The sequence below is a fragment of the Notothenia rossii genome (assembly GCF_949606895.1).
Source record: "Notothenia rossii genome assembly, chromosome: 2".
NCBI lineage: Eukaryota > Metazoa > Chordata > Actinopteri > Perciformes > Nototheniidae > Notothenia > Notothenia rossii.
The window spans coordinates 86,168,909-86,184,010 of NC_136904.1; the positions used below are offsets into that span (position 1 = coordinate 86,168,909).

The window sequence follows — 15,102 nt, forward strand, 5'->3', positions numbered from 1 at the left end:
CTCCCAGCTTTAGCTCTGACTTCCTACTACCATGTGTGTTTTCAAGATCCTTTTTTCTATTTCAGAGGCTGAAAACTAGAAAAGGAGAGACCATTTGCAGTCAGCGCCCGCAGGATCTGGAACGATCTGCCCCACTAATTAATCTCCGTGAAGTCCCTTCTTAAAATGTTTTTCTATGGGAAAGCCTTTCCTGATTAAACTTGTGTTTTAACCTAATATAAAAAGTCTGTTCCTATTTTCTGTTCTGTTTTCATCGTATTATGATGATTTAGGACTTGTCTGTTTTTAACTTGCTGCCTTTGAGACACACTTTGTAGTATATAGATAAAGGTTAGTGATTCATATGCTCATGTAGCCTTACCGTTGAGCTCAAATGCGTTTTTATGGGCTTCGCAGTCTTCTAGTTTGGTCACTGTCATGCTGGCCAGGGGCAGTTTTCCCTGCACGGAGAAATCCACACATCAGAATTAAGACAGAGAAGTTCATTTTCAACCACTAAAAGTTTAAACACTGCAGGGAAAACTTAAAAGACTAAACACTGAGGAAATGTTGATTACTGACCTGGAATATGAAGCCGCTCATCCTGGGACTGGCAGACAACATGAGGAGGACGTGAGGGAAGAGCATGAGGTAACGCTCACTCTTCTCCTGAAGTAAGAGAAACAGAGGGGGAAAGGAAAGTGTGAATGCAAGATAATAATTAGGTATATTGTCCTGTTTGTATAAATACTTTATTATACACAGTGTTTCCCCTACCATTATCTTGGAGGGGCGCTGCGCCCCGCCAACGGAGCCCCGCGCCCCCCCTGAAATTCAAGGTGTTCGAAAAAAAATAAAAAAAATAATATATATATATTTTTTTATTCTTTTTTTTTAATTTGGAAACAAATTGCAACTAATATATATATACTGTCACATTGAACATGTGCTCTTTTATTAAATAAACTAAACGGTTTTTTTTAAAGTTGTGAATTTAGTGTTTTTGACCCTAAGAAACACTGATGCACTAATCCAGGGGTGTCAAACTCAAGGCCCGGGGGCCAAATCCGGCCCGCGACTTCATTTGATGTGGCCCCGCAAGAGCTTGCAAAGAATAAAATAAGTTTATTATACGGTTACATGCCACTTTACAGAAGCAGGTTGCCCATAAACTACATGTCCCACAATGCATCTCGTTTTGTGACATGCGCACTGAAGAAACTAGTAATTATTTGCCCTGGACTTCTGCTTTCAGTCGTTGTTAATTACTAAGTTATTATCCTATCCGATAATAATCTAATTCAGAGGAAATAAGGAGGAGATACATAAGACCAGAAGCTAGTGCAGTTCAAAGATCCACAATCACATTAAAAGATATCAGCTGTTGGTGTCAAGTCATTATCAGGCTCATATTTCAAAAAGTTCTCATTTAATATAATATTTATTTACAATAACAAACACAGAAAACCACAGGGTGTCAAACGGTTATGCATTATACTTTGTTTTTGGATTATAACTAATGTTTTTTTTACTTCATTTTAGTATCAACAAACTCTCAAACAGTTTACTGAATTAATTATCTCATTTCCAACATGCAAGCACTAACTGCAAAAGATGTCAATAAAATATATCATTGGAAAAAACGGTATTATGTACACTACTATGTAGGGCTGTCCTGCAGTAAAGAAATTCTTGTATGACTAAAACTCACACGATTTGGAGAATAATTGATTCGTTATTTTCATCGACAAATCGGTAAAACCTAGTTTCTCCACAAAGAATCATAAATAAGCGACACTTTAGTTTAGTCTTTGACCAGAGATGTGCTCATTAGTTACTCAAAAAGGAAAATATATCTTGGTTGACTTATGGAGAGCAACGCTAGTCATTTGTAGCAATATATGAAGCAGTTTGTAGCACAGTGAGTATGTGGAGGATGTGGATGGTGCTGGTACCTCTGAGCCGGGACTCTGCACCAACACCTGGCTCATGTAGAGGACGGAGCCCAGGGTCTTGATGTCGTCCCCCTCCCACAGCCGGATGGCCTCGGTGAGGATCTGCAGCTCCAGCTCCTTACGCTTCCTCACCTCCTGGCACTGAGCCTGACACAACGGAAACAGACAGCTGCTTAACGACCGGCTATTATTACATTTAATATCATATTAAGAATGATTAGAGGAAGTGAGATCATCTTACAGAGAGATTCTTGAAAGAGGCCATGCACTTCTGAATGTCTGGCCGGTCAGGATGACTCTCCTGGAAAGAGAAAGAACATGGTTGTGTAAAATAAACACACATATCAACAGAAGCACACACAGATGCTTAGATACACACCTCCATGTGCCTCTCCAGCTCTTTGAGTAGGTTTGGGTATTTGGCGAGTCTCATGAAGGGTTTACTGAGGCCGGTGGTCAGGGTGAGGATCCCGGGTGTGGAGGCACCTCGCCCCTCCATAAACTCCCCCAACACGTCACTGCGAGGAGACAAGATCAATTATTCATTTAACTTATTACGTGACCTTTATTACCTTCATGGCTCCACAAATGATGTGTTCAGACAACCATCAGCGCAAGCAAGGGGGAAAATACAACGTGATTTGTTCCTCTTTTTTAACGCAGCTACTTCTTAGCTAGAGTACCATCACACAAATACCAGAGATCTCTTTTTGTTTTGTTGTGTGGGTTAACCAACCATATTTAAGATCAGGTCTATTACAGTATGTGCCTGTTTCTTAGCGTCTCAGGATCCTTTTCAAGTTGGGACTCTTAATGTGATAAATCTTTTTAAGCACTCTGGGTATTTTTTTATTTGATTTATATTTTAGCTAAACGTTTCTCTTTTGCATGTTACCACGCTGTGATCACTGTAACTTGCTCTAACCTGCAGAAAGATGTTTCTTTCATTCTTTCTGCTTAAGCTGGATTCAATCATGTTATTATGATGATGAAATAATGCTGACTGCAGAGTATGCATTTTGTGTTCGTAGTGACAAGCCACAATAGAACAAACAATCATATATACGACTGTGAATTAATAATAAACTCCACAAAACCCAACATACAAGTCTTTTTCTTCAATTTCCTAATACTGGCTGTTGTAAACATCCGTTTCCTTGCGTTACATAACATGATAATGTATTCTCCGCTGCGTAGAAACAGGTTGAAAAGCTTTAAATGAAACTAAATGTAGTTAATGTTTAAACGTACCTGTGCTGGGTGAGCAGATTGACCGCACACGGATGGTTGGAGCAGTAACCGACATAAAGGGCCTTCATCTGCGGCATGAGGTTCAGGAAGAAACCCCCCACCCTCTGCTGGCTCTCTGGAAGCCTGAAGAAAAGAAAACATCACTATTTTATTAACAACTTCTTTAAAAACTCACACACACAAGAAAAAATGGAACAGAAGTATAAGGATTTTTCAAGTTATCCAATTGTATCTAATGCCAAATGATAACAGAAACGGTCTCATAACACTTTTCATGTAGAGCAGTTCTAGACTATACACTATAATATATTAGAGTAATGTATAATGTACAAAAACCTAAACATGACATTCGCCCATTTAGAAGCAGTGTGGCGTCGGGAAGGAATAATAATACTCACCATTTTTTAGTGAGCTGTAGGCAAATACTGTGGCCAAAAATAAGACAAATTCTAGTCTATGGTTTAATCCAACATCGGCGCAGTACAGCTGGCCCGACACTAGATGTCCCTCTGCTTATTATGAAATAGTGCAGATGCTGCTGCAGTGGGGCAGTGTGTGCAGGGGGGGAGGGACTAACTTGGTGCGCTCCTCTAGCGATTGGACGAGCATCTGCTGGAAGGTGCTGATCTCCTCCAGGTTCCCCAGAATCAGAGCCACGTCGGAGCTGCTCAGTCTGCAGGAAGACGATGGGGGGGGAAGCAAAATGGTGACTTTATATTCAGTGACGGGCGGAAGAACGTCAAGTAATGATCCAAGACTTGTTGATGTACAAGATGTTCGACAATCATGGTAAAAGGACCAGGTGTGGTTTCAGTTAGCTTTGTGTTTGAATTATTCGTACTTGTCGCTGCTCTGAAGAGGTCGTAGGTAGTTGGTCAGGAGGCTCTGAAGATCCTTGGAATAGTCTGTCTCTGTTTCTAAAATGTTCTGCAACACCTACAATAGAAACAGACAAGAAAACAGCTTCAATTTAAAAGTATTCTTGACTTGGAACACAATTGGAGAAAGAGCTATATTCTTAAGACCACTGTCAGTTTCAGGGCTACTGAGTTAAACATTCAAAGATAACATAACACACCATTTTTATAATGTAGCAAAGATGTTTGTATTACTCTATTTAAACACCTAAAGAGTTTGCAAGATATGTATATGATGTGCATTAGCGTAGGGGCGCTAAATTAATCATATTTTAAATCGCGATTCCGATTATGGCTTGCAACGATTACGAAAACAACATAATCGAAATAAAACGATTATTTTTGTATTATTATTATTACTTTTTTTTTTTTTTTCAGTTGAATTATACTTAAAGTTCAGGGTAATCAACTGTTAAAAATATACTGTTCAAACATTTTTTATCCAATAAATGGATGTTTTCAAAGTCAATGAATAATCGCAATTACAATTATTGACCCAAATAATCGAGATTATAATTTTTGCCATAATCGAGCAGCCCTACATTAGCGTCGATATATTATGAAGTGAAAAACACAGGGTCCTTCACAATACACTTTTTAGAAGGTAACTGATCAGTTTTCACTACATTATTTTATTAATTCCAGTGTTGACCGTGAAACACGAGGGCTACCATGGAGGCTACGTTCATATGAAGGGTGGAAAAGGATCTGTTCATCACTAATAGTCAATTGTTAGCTTCCTTGAGACCCAAAACAGTGCGTTTAATAGCACTTTCATTTCAGGGTCTTTCATCACAGAAATACATCTAAAAAAAAAAAACAGTTATCATCCCACAGGTTTGAAAGCAGATTGCTACAAGAGCTGAAATCTACGAAATGCATACTGCACTGTGTTCTCGTGTGTGTGTGTGTGTGTGTGTGTGTGTGTGTGTGTGTGTGTGTGTGTGTGTGTGTGTGTGTGTGTGTGTGTGTGTGTGTGTGTGTGTGTGTGTGTGTGTGTGTGTGTGTGTGTGTGTGTGTGTGTGTGTGTGTGTGCGCGTGTGTGAATTCACTTTGCGTATGCAACTGTGATGACAGTTCTGCAAACCACACCTGCCCTCAGCTGCAGATCCACTTCCACTGGTGGTCTCAGAGCGTTTTAAACATTAAGAGGTTTTAAAGTATGTCAGTGAGTTTCTTGAAGAGAGCTGTAGTTGAAGAGGCCAGCTAGATTTGATCCTGGTACTACTAAAAAAACAAAGCATAATTTTAAGCTTTAAATCCTTACATGTTAACATGATGTCAGTGGAGAAAGGAGAGATAGGGGTGTAAATTAATAAAGCAAAACAATGGGAAAAGACTTATTAAAATAAGTGTTGAGTTGCGTCCTCACCAGGTTATAGTACGTCTTGCTGATGGCGGAGGTGTCAAAGCCTTTAGGAGGACTCTTCATGGTGCCAGACTTTGGGGACACCTTGTCTTGTTTGTCCGGAGCTAGAGAGAAAACACATGAATATAGATACTTCTAACTTATATTATTTTGAATGAGACATACAAATATTCAATGGACACTAATCTTGAGCAATCTAAAAATAAATTGTTGACCAGTGGGCAGTATTTTGGTCGTATCTACCTATCTTGAACTAAATGTTTTTCAAAGATAGCACCAACATGGAAGATATCAATATGCAATATTGTTGCCGAAAAAAGATGAGCCTAAAATGTACTTACTCAGAAAGAGGGTACATTGTCAAAAGACGAGACTAAAATGTTTAGACTTTTGGTCAACTAAAACTTGATAGAAATGTAACAGGATGAGACTAAACATGATACAAAAAACGTCCTACTTAAAACTGTAATACTGTTTTCAGTCATATTCCTCTTGTTGTCTCTTTAGATAAGAGGTGAAGCAAATGAACTGATGTCAGAGGAGCAGCATGCTTGGCACATGCCACATCGACTTGTTTTTCAAGTAAAAAAAACAACAGACCCCAGCGGGCCTGGAGAAGCAACAGATGTGTGGCCGTGTTATTGTCAGGAGGCCAGATGGAAACTGTGCTTGACTGTTTGTCAGTTTTTGTCAGAGGAAACTGTAACAGCGTCTGTTTTTTAAATGATTTAATCGTCGAAGCTGCTCTGTGCTCGTTCTCAGACACATGCAGAGGAGGAAGATCTAGTTTGAATCATATATTGAAGTGAATATTATTGAAGTGCTTATTGAAACAAAATATTCTGAGTCACCACACTGCTGTTTTAAAGAGGCCCTATTATGCTTGTGGGGTTTTCCCTTGTAAATGGTCTGCAAAGGCTAAAATCCCAAAGCTCCCTCCAAGTTCCTCAAACCTACCGGAGCCTTTGACCTCACGGACATAGTTGCTAGGAAACCATCCCGACCGGCCGTTGACCATCCCCTCCCACCAGCCGCCGTCCTCCTGACGCATCACGCTGATGAGGTCACCCTTACTAAAGGAGAGCTCATCCTCATTGTTCTGCGCAAAGCTGAAACGCGCTTTCACCAGCAGCTGCTGTCCGCTGTTTTCCGACATGTCCTGAAGAACGAGGGCAGAAAAAGGAAGTGAGCAGCATAAACATCAAAGTTAGTGGAAAAAGCAACGACATTCATCGGTTGTCATCTGATTCATCAACAAACAAAGAAATGGTGCAACACTCATTGCTCATCAAACTCATTATATCCCTCCCTAAATATTTCCCCATATTGCAAACAAATCCTTCCAAGTATAATTCCACTGTGAATTCAGTTTTGGCCTGCAGGTTATATATGTACAAGATCAAATCAAGCACTATTCTCAAGGGGATTTCAGTGTCTACAGCCCTTTGCATCCTACATCCCTCCGCTCTTCATCCTTAGGACTTCTCACCGTCCCAAGCTCTCGCCTCAGCAACATGGGTGCTCGAGCTTTCAGCTGCTCCCTGCCACTGCATATCCGACAGTCTGATTCCATCATTCAAAACCCAACTCAAAACTCACCTGTTCAAACTGACATTTTCTTTATAAACTGTACCCTGTGTCCTTCTGTGTCCTTTCGTGTCCTTCTGTGTCCTTCTGTGTCCTTCTGTAGTCCATTTCCTGTTGTTTTTGTCTTGTTTTACCCCGGCTGATATTTCACTAGATCCACTGTTTTAATTGTTCCCTATTTTGCCCCTATGCCCTGTAAGGTGTCCTTGGGTGCTATGAAAGGCGCCCCCCAAATAAAATGTATTATTATTATTATTACATTGAAAATGAATGAAGCGTTGAATCTATGTTTTTACTGAATACGACTGCATTGCCCATAAGACTAAAGGTAACAGGTAAAACAAGATGGTGAGATATTGCGCTGGAAATGTGCGAGAGGTTTCCCAGCACAGCGATGTCAGCTATTATCAAGGATGCAGACGACAGAAACCAAACTGACGATACTAATTTAGTTATTCGTGTTTATCTGTAGTTTAACAAATAACATAGAGACTGTATGACCAATTGATGATGTTTCCTTAACTGTGGCGTAAGTGAGTCTTGACCTTACCAGACTGCGAAACTGGTTCTGCAGCAGCTTGGAGGATCGGGCCAGTGAAGCCTGAGAGGAGAGCGAGTCGAACGACTTGATGCGATGAGCTGAAGAGTGCCGGGCGCACACCGAGTCACTGCCCACGCCGATATCTGCAGAGAGAGAGGGCAGAATATATAGAAATACACCAGACTTGGTATTATAGTCATCACCCACACACTCGTCATCACTACTCTGGCCTGTCTTTCATAAAAACTCCCACACACGGCACTTATTTTGACTCACCTGCAGTGACTTTATTCAGGGAAACCAGACTGGTCAGCACCTTTGAGAAGTTCAGACCCAGCAGCAGGTCGCTGGCCTCGAACGGCTGGGGATCAGAGAAAACACAGATGTTATCCCTCTAAAAATATTAAGAACATTTATCTTCAATGCCACCTAACATCTGCACAGCTCTCCACTTCAATTAAAGTATTTTGTTCACTGATAAGCTCTATTTTTAGTCTTTTTCTGACAACTTAATTCCTCTTACTGTCTTAATGTAAGCACTTTATAAATCAAAGCATATTCCTTGGCTGTGTAACCTACTTGGCAATCTGATTCTGATTCAAGGAACAGGAGCCAGCAAGAGCATTTCCTTTAAAGCTAATCGCTAACTGGAGCACAGTAGGTCTGTGTCATCACCCGGCCACACTGCCAGCACTGAGCCGTGAATCGATAACTCTTGTTATCCTTGACAGTTAGTAGTGGGCAAAACACACAAGCTCAGCAAACAGATAGATCTGCAGCAGCTACAGTCAGACACTATTTACAGCTTTCTAACATACTGGTTGAGTTATGTGATTTACAAAGACACTGAGAGACGCTGAGTTCCCTTCGTACCAGATACTAAAAAACACCAAAACCAACAATGAATTTATACGACTGACAATTCATAAACTGTATTTATATTCACGTCATATTTCCCAACAATAAGGCCCAAGGGCGGACGGGAATTTGTTCAGAGTTTTCCCTTTCCTGTAGTGGGTTATATATTTATGCATGCCATCATTTAAATGTTCTGCAAAGGTTAAAATCCTAAAGTTCTCTCCAGGGGTAGTTTCTCTCCCACACTCCCCCCCTGTCTAAAAAACATCCATTGGACTCCTTTCTTTACTTCTCTAATATGATGACATCACGATGTAACACTTGCACTTCTTTTGGCTAGTTCTCCAACACATTGTATGTGAAAGGCTGAGGGGCAGGACATCTCTAAACCAATCACAACAGTCGGCCAGCGAACCAATCAGAGCAGACTGGGGTCTGGTTTCAGACAGAGGGTGAAAAGAGGTGCTGCAGCACAGGCAGTATGAGGGAAATAAAGAGCTTTTTGAACATTAAAGCATGGAGACATGTCCCAGTAAAGTTACAAAATACAAATATGGAACTGAAAAAGAGCATATAAGGGCCCTTTAATAAACTGATACACTAATAGAAGGGTCAGTGGGTCAGGATCCCAACAGCCAGCATCTCATTGTGTCCTTGGGCAAGATACGTGTCTTCAGCATTGAAGTGAATGTAATCCAGGCACAAGTGTACCAAATCGTATACTTTTTACTTTTAGTACACACTGCAGCTGCCCTTAAAATACTACTTTATCATAAGCTGTCATTAGGCTGTCCTCTTTCTGTGCTTTCTCTGCAGATTAGGCGATGTGACATATCTTCTGCTGCAAAGAGGATTGTGGGTCAGAAAAGCCTAAAATACTTGAACACGGCAAAATGCGCCTGGATGCCGTGTGAGATCCTGATATCTTTTGCATTTTGCATTTGACACACCACCTATTGAGACATGCAATCTTTTCTGTTGTACTAAATAGTACAGCGCTAGGTATTGGAACGCACCGTAAGAGTAAACCACAACTTTGAAGTCAACGCTGCAAGTCAGAAACGTGTCATTACGAGTTCATGAAGTCAGGGAGTATTGAAAGAAAATGACAAATGCTTTGCTAATGGCTGTTTTTGTGGGATTTGTCGACAGCAATAGAAATGTAGAAAAAAAGCCAGCCTTCTCGTTTAACTGCATTAAAAATGTGCCCACAGTCTGAGTCAGTGTGACCCTCGCTTACTATGAATGGCAGGGATTGTATCTCTGTTGATAACTGTTGTCCTCGCTCTTCCTGTGTAACGGCTTCATGTGATTAGTTAGTCTCGCTTCACTTGTACTGAGGTTGAATGACTGTGATACGAGTCTCTCTCATCTTCCGCTCTGAGTGCAGATATGTCTTCAGGGTCTGTGTGAATGATGCATTTGCGCATTGTAAAAAAAAAAGATGTGTGTGTGTGTGTGTGTGTGTGTGTGTGTGTGTGTGTGTGTGTGTGTGTGTGTGTGTATAAGGCAAGCTTCTGGAAGAGTCCCTGTCCTTGAGGAGCATTCATGTGAAAGCACGCTCTCTAATAATTTTACTAGGTCTGACACTAGAATGAGCATTCAGTATTTGTACTTTTTCTCCACAATATCTGCAAAAAAGTGGTTCACTTTCATTTTAAAAGTCATTTTAGGAGAGCCTCCGTTTGATTTTCATAGTCGTCACAGTGAAATATAACGAAGGTAATCAAACATTCATGAAAAGTAATAATGAACATGACAAGTAGCAGCATGTCCACTACGCTTCATCACCAGTCAGGTAATGATTGCTCAGAGCAGGCTGAGACGTAAGTGTAACACCCCTCTGTGAGTCAGCAAGCTGCAACAACGCTCTGAACTGCTCCCTCACTGACAGGGTGAGGAAATGATTGTTTACCTGCACAGGTATTACACACTCTGCTCCCTGTACTGCTGTTAATGGGACAGGGCTACATGTAGGGCTGCAGCATTTGGAAAAAAATAACTAATTGCAATTTTATGATTGATATTGCAATTGTAATATGATTCAACACATTGTAGGAATTTCTCATTTTTGCAACGTAATGCTCATAATAAAAAAATACACTGTATGGACTAATTGTCACAATTTTAGGAGAAAGCTACAGGAAAATGATCCTTGATACACAAACAAGGCAGCCAAGCAACCCTAATTTAGGGCCGAACAGAGGGATATTCTTTGGTGGTTAAGTCAGCTGACCTCAATCCACTGATCATGTGTTTCAGTCCCTGAAGACAAAAACTCCACAGACAGGCAAGAAATTAAGATTCAAGCACAACTGCCTGAATATTTGGGAATTTATTAAATTGAAATGTAGTCGACCTTATAATAAGTGTAGCTCTGATGAGAACACCTCCCATACAGACCTTCTGCTGATGTCAAATGAATTGCAAACAAAAATGAATATGATTTTATACAAGTTAAATGTTTTTGTGGTGAAGAAACTCTACTTTATAAATGTGACTGAGACAAATGCAAATCAGTTAATCAGGGACAACTTTGGTTTATCGTAGCAATCAGTTGTTATATTATCTGATTTTACCGCTCAGGTGTTAGGATTTGCTGTTTTTCTATGATATAAATAAGACAAACAAAAATGAGGGTCGAAAGTATTGGTAGGAAAAAGTATAAGCAACACAATGGAAGATGTCATGGCCTCAAAAGGTTTTGAGCACCTCGTTTTACCTTAAACTCAATAAATGTGTCAGTGCTCAAATCCTTTAACAGCATTATAATATTACTGCAGAGCCAAACCTTTCAACAGCTTTTTCTTGATTAATGTTTGATGTCAATGGATTCAAAGTCGCCCATTAGTCGAGAGAGATGGATCTGTGATTATTCTTAGGGCGGACTCATGGTAAGGTTACTATTCCTGAGGGAGCAGCGCAGTGGGTCATGGGAACTAATGATCACTTCCTGTGGTCAAAGCCATTAGAGGTGAAAGGTCGGTAGCAGCAGCAGCTGCCCAAGTGTCAGACATGGTCTTGAATGTCAAAACTGCACGTGGTATCTAAATTAGATCTGAAATACATCAGTCCTGTTTAAACATCCTCACTAGACAAAGGCTAGGTGATGTGAAGAATATAATGAGATTTCTAATCAAATACGTTGATTTCAATTTAGCAGGAATTGAGGGTTGACTATTGGAGCTTTCATCAAATATTTTTACAATGAGTTTGTTGATAAATCAGACATTTTCATTTAATGGCTAACGGCAAATAATACAACGGCTACAACAGTTGCTTGAGTTCAGAAAACGACATCAATTTACTGGAACGCAGCCTTTAAAACCATAAGACAACGCACAATATCCAAATTTCTCATTTCCCAATATAGATATATATCCCATCGCTACATGCAAATGCAACCACAGCAAGGCGAGCATTTTTTATTTCAGGCAAACACCCAGCGTTATGCCATCAAAAAGAGGGAGGTCAGGACTTTGAAAGCAAAGCAGCATCTATCAGTCAGTCTTTTGCATGTAAGCAGTAGCTGTCCTAATCTACAGCGGCGGCTACCTGGGGTCAGAGCCAGCAGAGCTCTGGGCTCTGGAGAAAATCCATCTCTGCTCCACAGATGGTGAGCGGGAGGACTGCCATGCCCAGAACTACTGTAATCCTGCCGTTTCCAGTTCACTCAGCAAAAAGTCACATGTATTTGAACACACTAACACGCAAAGACCCAACATTTATTCCCTATGCAACACGGGCATCAAACAAGAAAGAATAGCTATTTTACAAAATGTGCTTTTTAAATAATTTTTTATTGCTGCTACGTGATCATTTGGAATATTGTAATGATTATGTTTCAATGGTGTGTTGTGCTGCAAGTACCTTTGCTGTACTTCGAGAAGCAAAACACAAATATCCAGAGGTGGCCAATAAAGTCAGACTAATCTAATAGTATACAAAAAGAGATAGGAAAATGGTGTTGGTATTGAGTTCAACATCCCCGCCAGTGAAAGCAAAAGTCAACATGACATACATGTAAAGGAGTGTTTATGATGGGAAATTTGTTACCAATAAAACAGCATATTATTGCTCAACGGTTCCAAGTTTTGGTTCTGCAAGCCAAAACTAACAGAGCCCTTTAAACAATAAAGTAATAACTGATGTCCTTATCTTCCCTGACATTTCCGCTGTCTGTAAACTCATAAAGGGCATGTTTCACATTCACACACTTAATATGACAGCGCTCTGTCTTACCCCATCTCCACCTCTTGTTCACTGGCTGCAGACTCAGTGGGCAGAGTCACTGCTGAGGAACACTGAGTTTTATTGTCAAACTAGGATAGTTCAATGACCCCTCTATGCAATGGCCAACACACAGCCTTAAACAGAAACACTGTCCTCCATTTGCTTATGGAGATATTCAAATGTACCATTACTCCAACATACTCTAATATGTCTATAATATAACCCATACAAGGAAGGGACCTAATCTGTTTAGACTTTACACTTTGTAATAATAAGGCTATGATAACCATGTTAGAACAATACCCTCTTGTATAACCATGGTCAGATACTGTTTTTGAGAAAACACTGTTTATACAAGGCGGGCTAGTGTGAACCGGTGGTGACAATAAAGCCACGCCGAGGACAAAGCTCTGCATTAATTAGAAAACATTACGCAGGCGCTTATGAATCCAAGTGGTGAATGTAGTCAGGCTTCAATATAATAGTAACGCCATTTAAAGTTATTTGAATTTGCTTTAATTTTGAAAATATATCGCCCTAGACTAAGCGGATGAGCATTTCTCTCTCCGCCGGGCGATGGGTGATTGTTCTCGGCTTGCAGATCCCTCCTCCTCCCGGTGTCAGGAGCTCCGTCCACCCCATGAACCCATTGTTTATTGTTGAAACGTGCATTTTCAAAACAGCGTCTCCCGGTGTTGTTACATGAGGAAATGTGTGGTAAAAATACAACATAAACCCTATTCTGAGAGCTCTACTTACCTCGACGCGGAACGATGTGCAGCCCTTCAGAAACTCCTTTATGTTGCTCAGACACTCGCCGTCGTTCTTCGGATCTTGGTAGATCTGGAAAGACGGAAACGCTGGTTAGAAGGAAACTTCCAGATCACGCTGCGGGGTTTCTTGCTCTTCACGCTGCGGTTTTATGTGAGTTTATTAGCCTTAAAACACGTATCTCCTCTCTGTCGACCCGCATTCTGCATTAGTCAACATTGTGTGTGTGTGTGTGTGTGTGTGTGTGTGTGTGTGTGTGTGTGTGTGTGTGTGTGTGTGTGTGTGTGTGTGTGTGTGTGTGTGTGTGTGTGTGTGTGTGCGTGCCGTGCGTGCTTGAGGGAGGCTGGACGCTGATCCCGCAGCGGGGAAGTGGAGGAGGCTGTGGAGTATGGAGCTGTGCAGAGGGAAATGACGTTGACATATAGGGATCCCCACTGATGGTGGAGTGGCCTATGGGTGCATTGGTTTTCATATCAAGCAACAAAATGACAAAGAAGTGATAGGCTACAACTGAAATTAAGCCTTATTGATATTAGTGGGTTGGAGAAAATATGTATCTTATTATACGGCAATATCATTAAAAAGCAACAAATCAATTGTAGTAGGTTTTACAGCAGAAATAGATTGCATTAGTTTGACCTTATATGTTTAAGTCAGCCTAGGTATATTATTTGTATCACAGTTCAAATGAAAGCCTAACAACATAACATTAAAGCTCTTGATACAATTATCAAATCATTGTGACAATTATATGAATTTGATCTGGCTTTGTGTCACACAGCTCATTAAATATGCTATTTCATGTATGTCTTAATAAACCTGAACATAGATGAATATACTTTAGTTTTCCATTACAATTTTACTGCAGGGCTGTTTGTTTATGTTCCACTTTTCTCTGATAAAGCCTCTAACAACTGCATTTTTCTGGTTTCTTTTTTCTGATATTGGTATTTCCTCCCACTTTTCATTATTTTGAATTTAGCCACATTTCTTCACATAAAGAAACTCACACCATTATCCATTTTCTAGCCTAAACATTTCTCTTTTTATTTTTCTTATTTCCTAATTTAAAGATATGTTCCTGCTGTGAAATTCATGTAAAATATAGTGATCAAAAGAGGGTCTTTTGGACGTCTTTCAATGTTGCCTTGAATCCACTATCCCAGCATTATGTCCTTTAATCTCTGTATGAAGATTCAGATGGGTTCAGGGATGATCCTTTACCATAACACCATTTCTGTCTTATGCCTTTCCTTGATTCTAACTGTGAATAACTCATTTGACTGATTGTTGACTTGAAAGGTAACTGAGGAATGTAAAAGGCCAAGAAGGGATGCAAGTGGGGGAAGCAAGGAGGCGGCTTATTTGGAGGATCCAGTAGGCTATCCATTATCTCTGTTCTACATAACACTGATATCTGCCCTGATAGTAACTGACACAGCTGTGGTCCGTATCTCAAACTTTCCCCCACATACACTGCTGCTCAGCCAAAACAGAACCAGATGAGTGTCACATCTTTGCCAGAGAGTGGCACAAGATGGCCTGCCAAATAATGAGTAGCCAAGATATTTAAGAACAATATTAAAGAAGCTCAACATACAAATGTTAGGGGTATAGCAGGAGGCATGGGGAAAATGTTAA

General features: G+C 40.4%; 1 protein-coding gene and 1 long non-coding RNA gene across 3 annotated transcripts in view; one reads left to right on the plus strand and one right to left on the minus strand.

Annotated features, from left to right (window-relative positions):
* Positions 1 to 15,102, minus strand: part of arhgef7a (Rho guanine nucleotide exchange factor (GEF) 7a) — a 28,171-nt gene that overhangs the window by 10,839 nt on the left and 2,230 nt on the right. For both annotated transcript variants that reach the window (XM_079665311.1, XM_079665312.1), the window contains exons 2-14: positions 13,450 to 13,533; positions 7,876 to 7,960; positions 7,609 to 7,742; positions 6,429 to 6,630; positions 5,475 to 5,575; positions 4,027 to 4,121; positions 3,763 to 3,858; positions 3,186 to 3,308; positions 2,314 to 2,452; positions 2,176 to 2,235; positions 1,935 to 2,081; positions 562 to 648; positions 362 to 440 (exon numbers count right to left, since the gene is read on the minus strand). In XM_079665311.1, the coding sequence (XP_079521437.1) occupies positions 362 to 440; positions 562 to 648; positions 1,935 to 2,081; positions 2,176 to 2,235; positions 2,314 to 2,452; positions 3,186 to 3,308; positions 3,763 to 3,858; positions 4,027 to 4,121; positions 5,475 to 5,575; positions 6,429 to 6,630; positions 7,609 to 7,742; positions 7,876 to 7,960; positions 13,450 to 13,533 (1,432 nt within the window). The remainder of the gene's footprint in view (positions 1 to 361; positions 441 to 561; positions 649 to 1,934; positions 2,082 to 2,175; positions 2,236 to 2,313; positions 2,453 to 3,185; positions 3,309 to 3,762; positions 3,859 to 4,026; positions 4,122 to 5,474; positions 5,576 to 6,428; positions 6,631 to 7,608; positions 7,743 to 7,875; positions 7,961 to 13,449; positions 13,534 to 15,102) is intronic.
* On the plus strand, positions 13,451 to 14,380 carry LOC307029390. The gene is made up of 2 exons (XR_013805311.1): positions 13,451 to 13,614; positions 13,800 to 14,380. It is a non-coding gene; the product is annotated as an uncharacterized lncRNA (long non-coding RNA).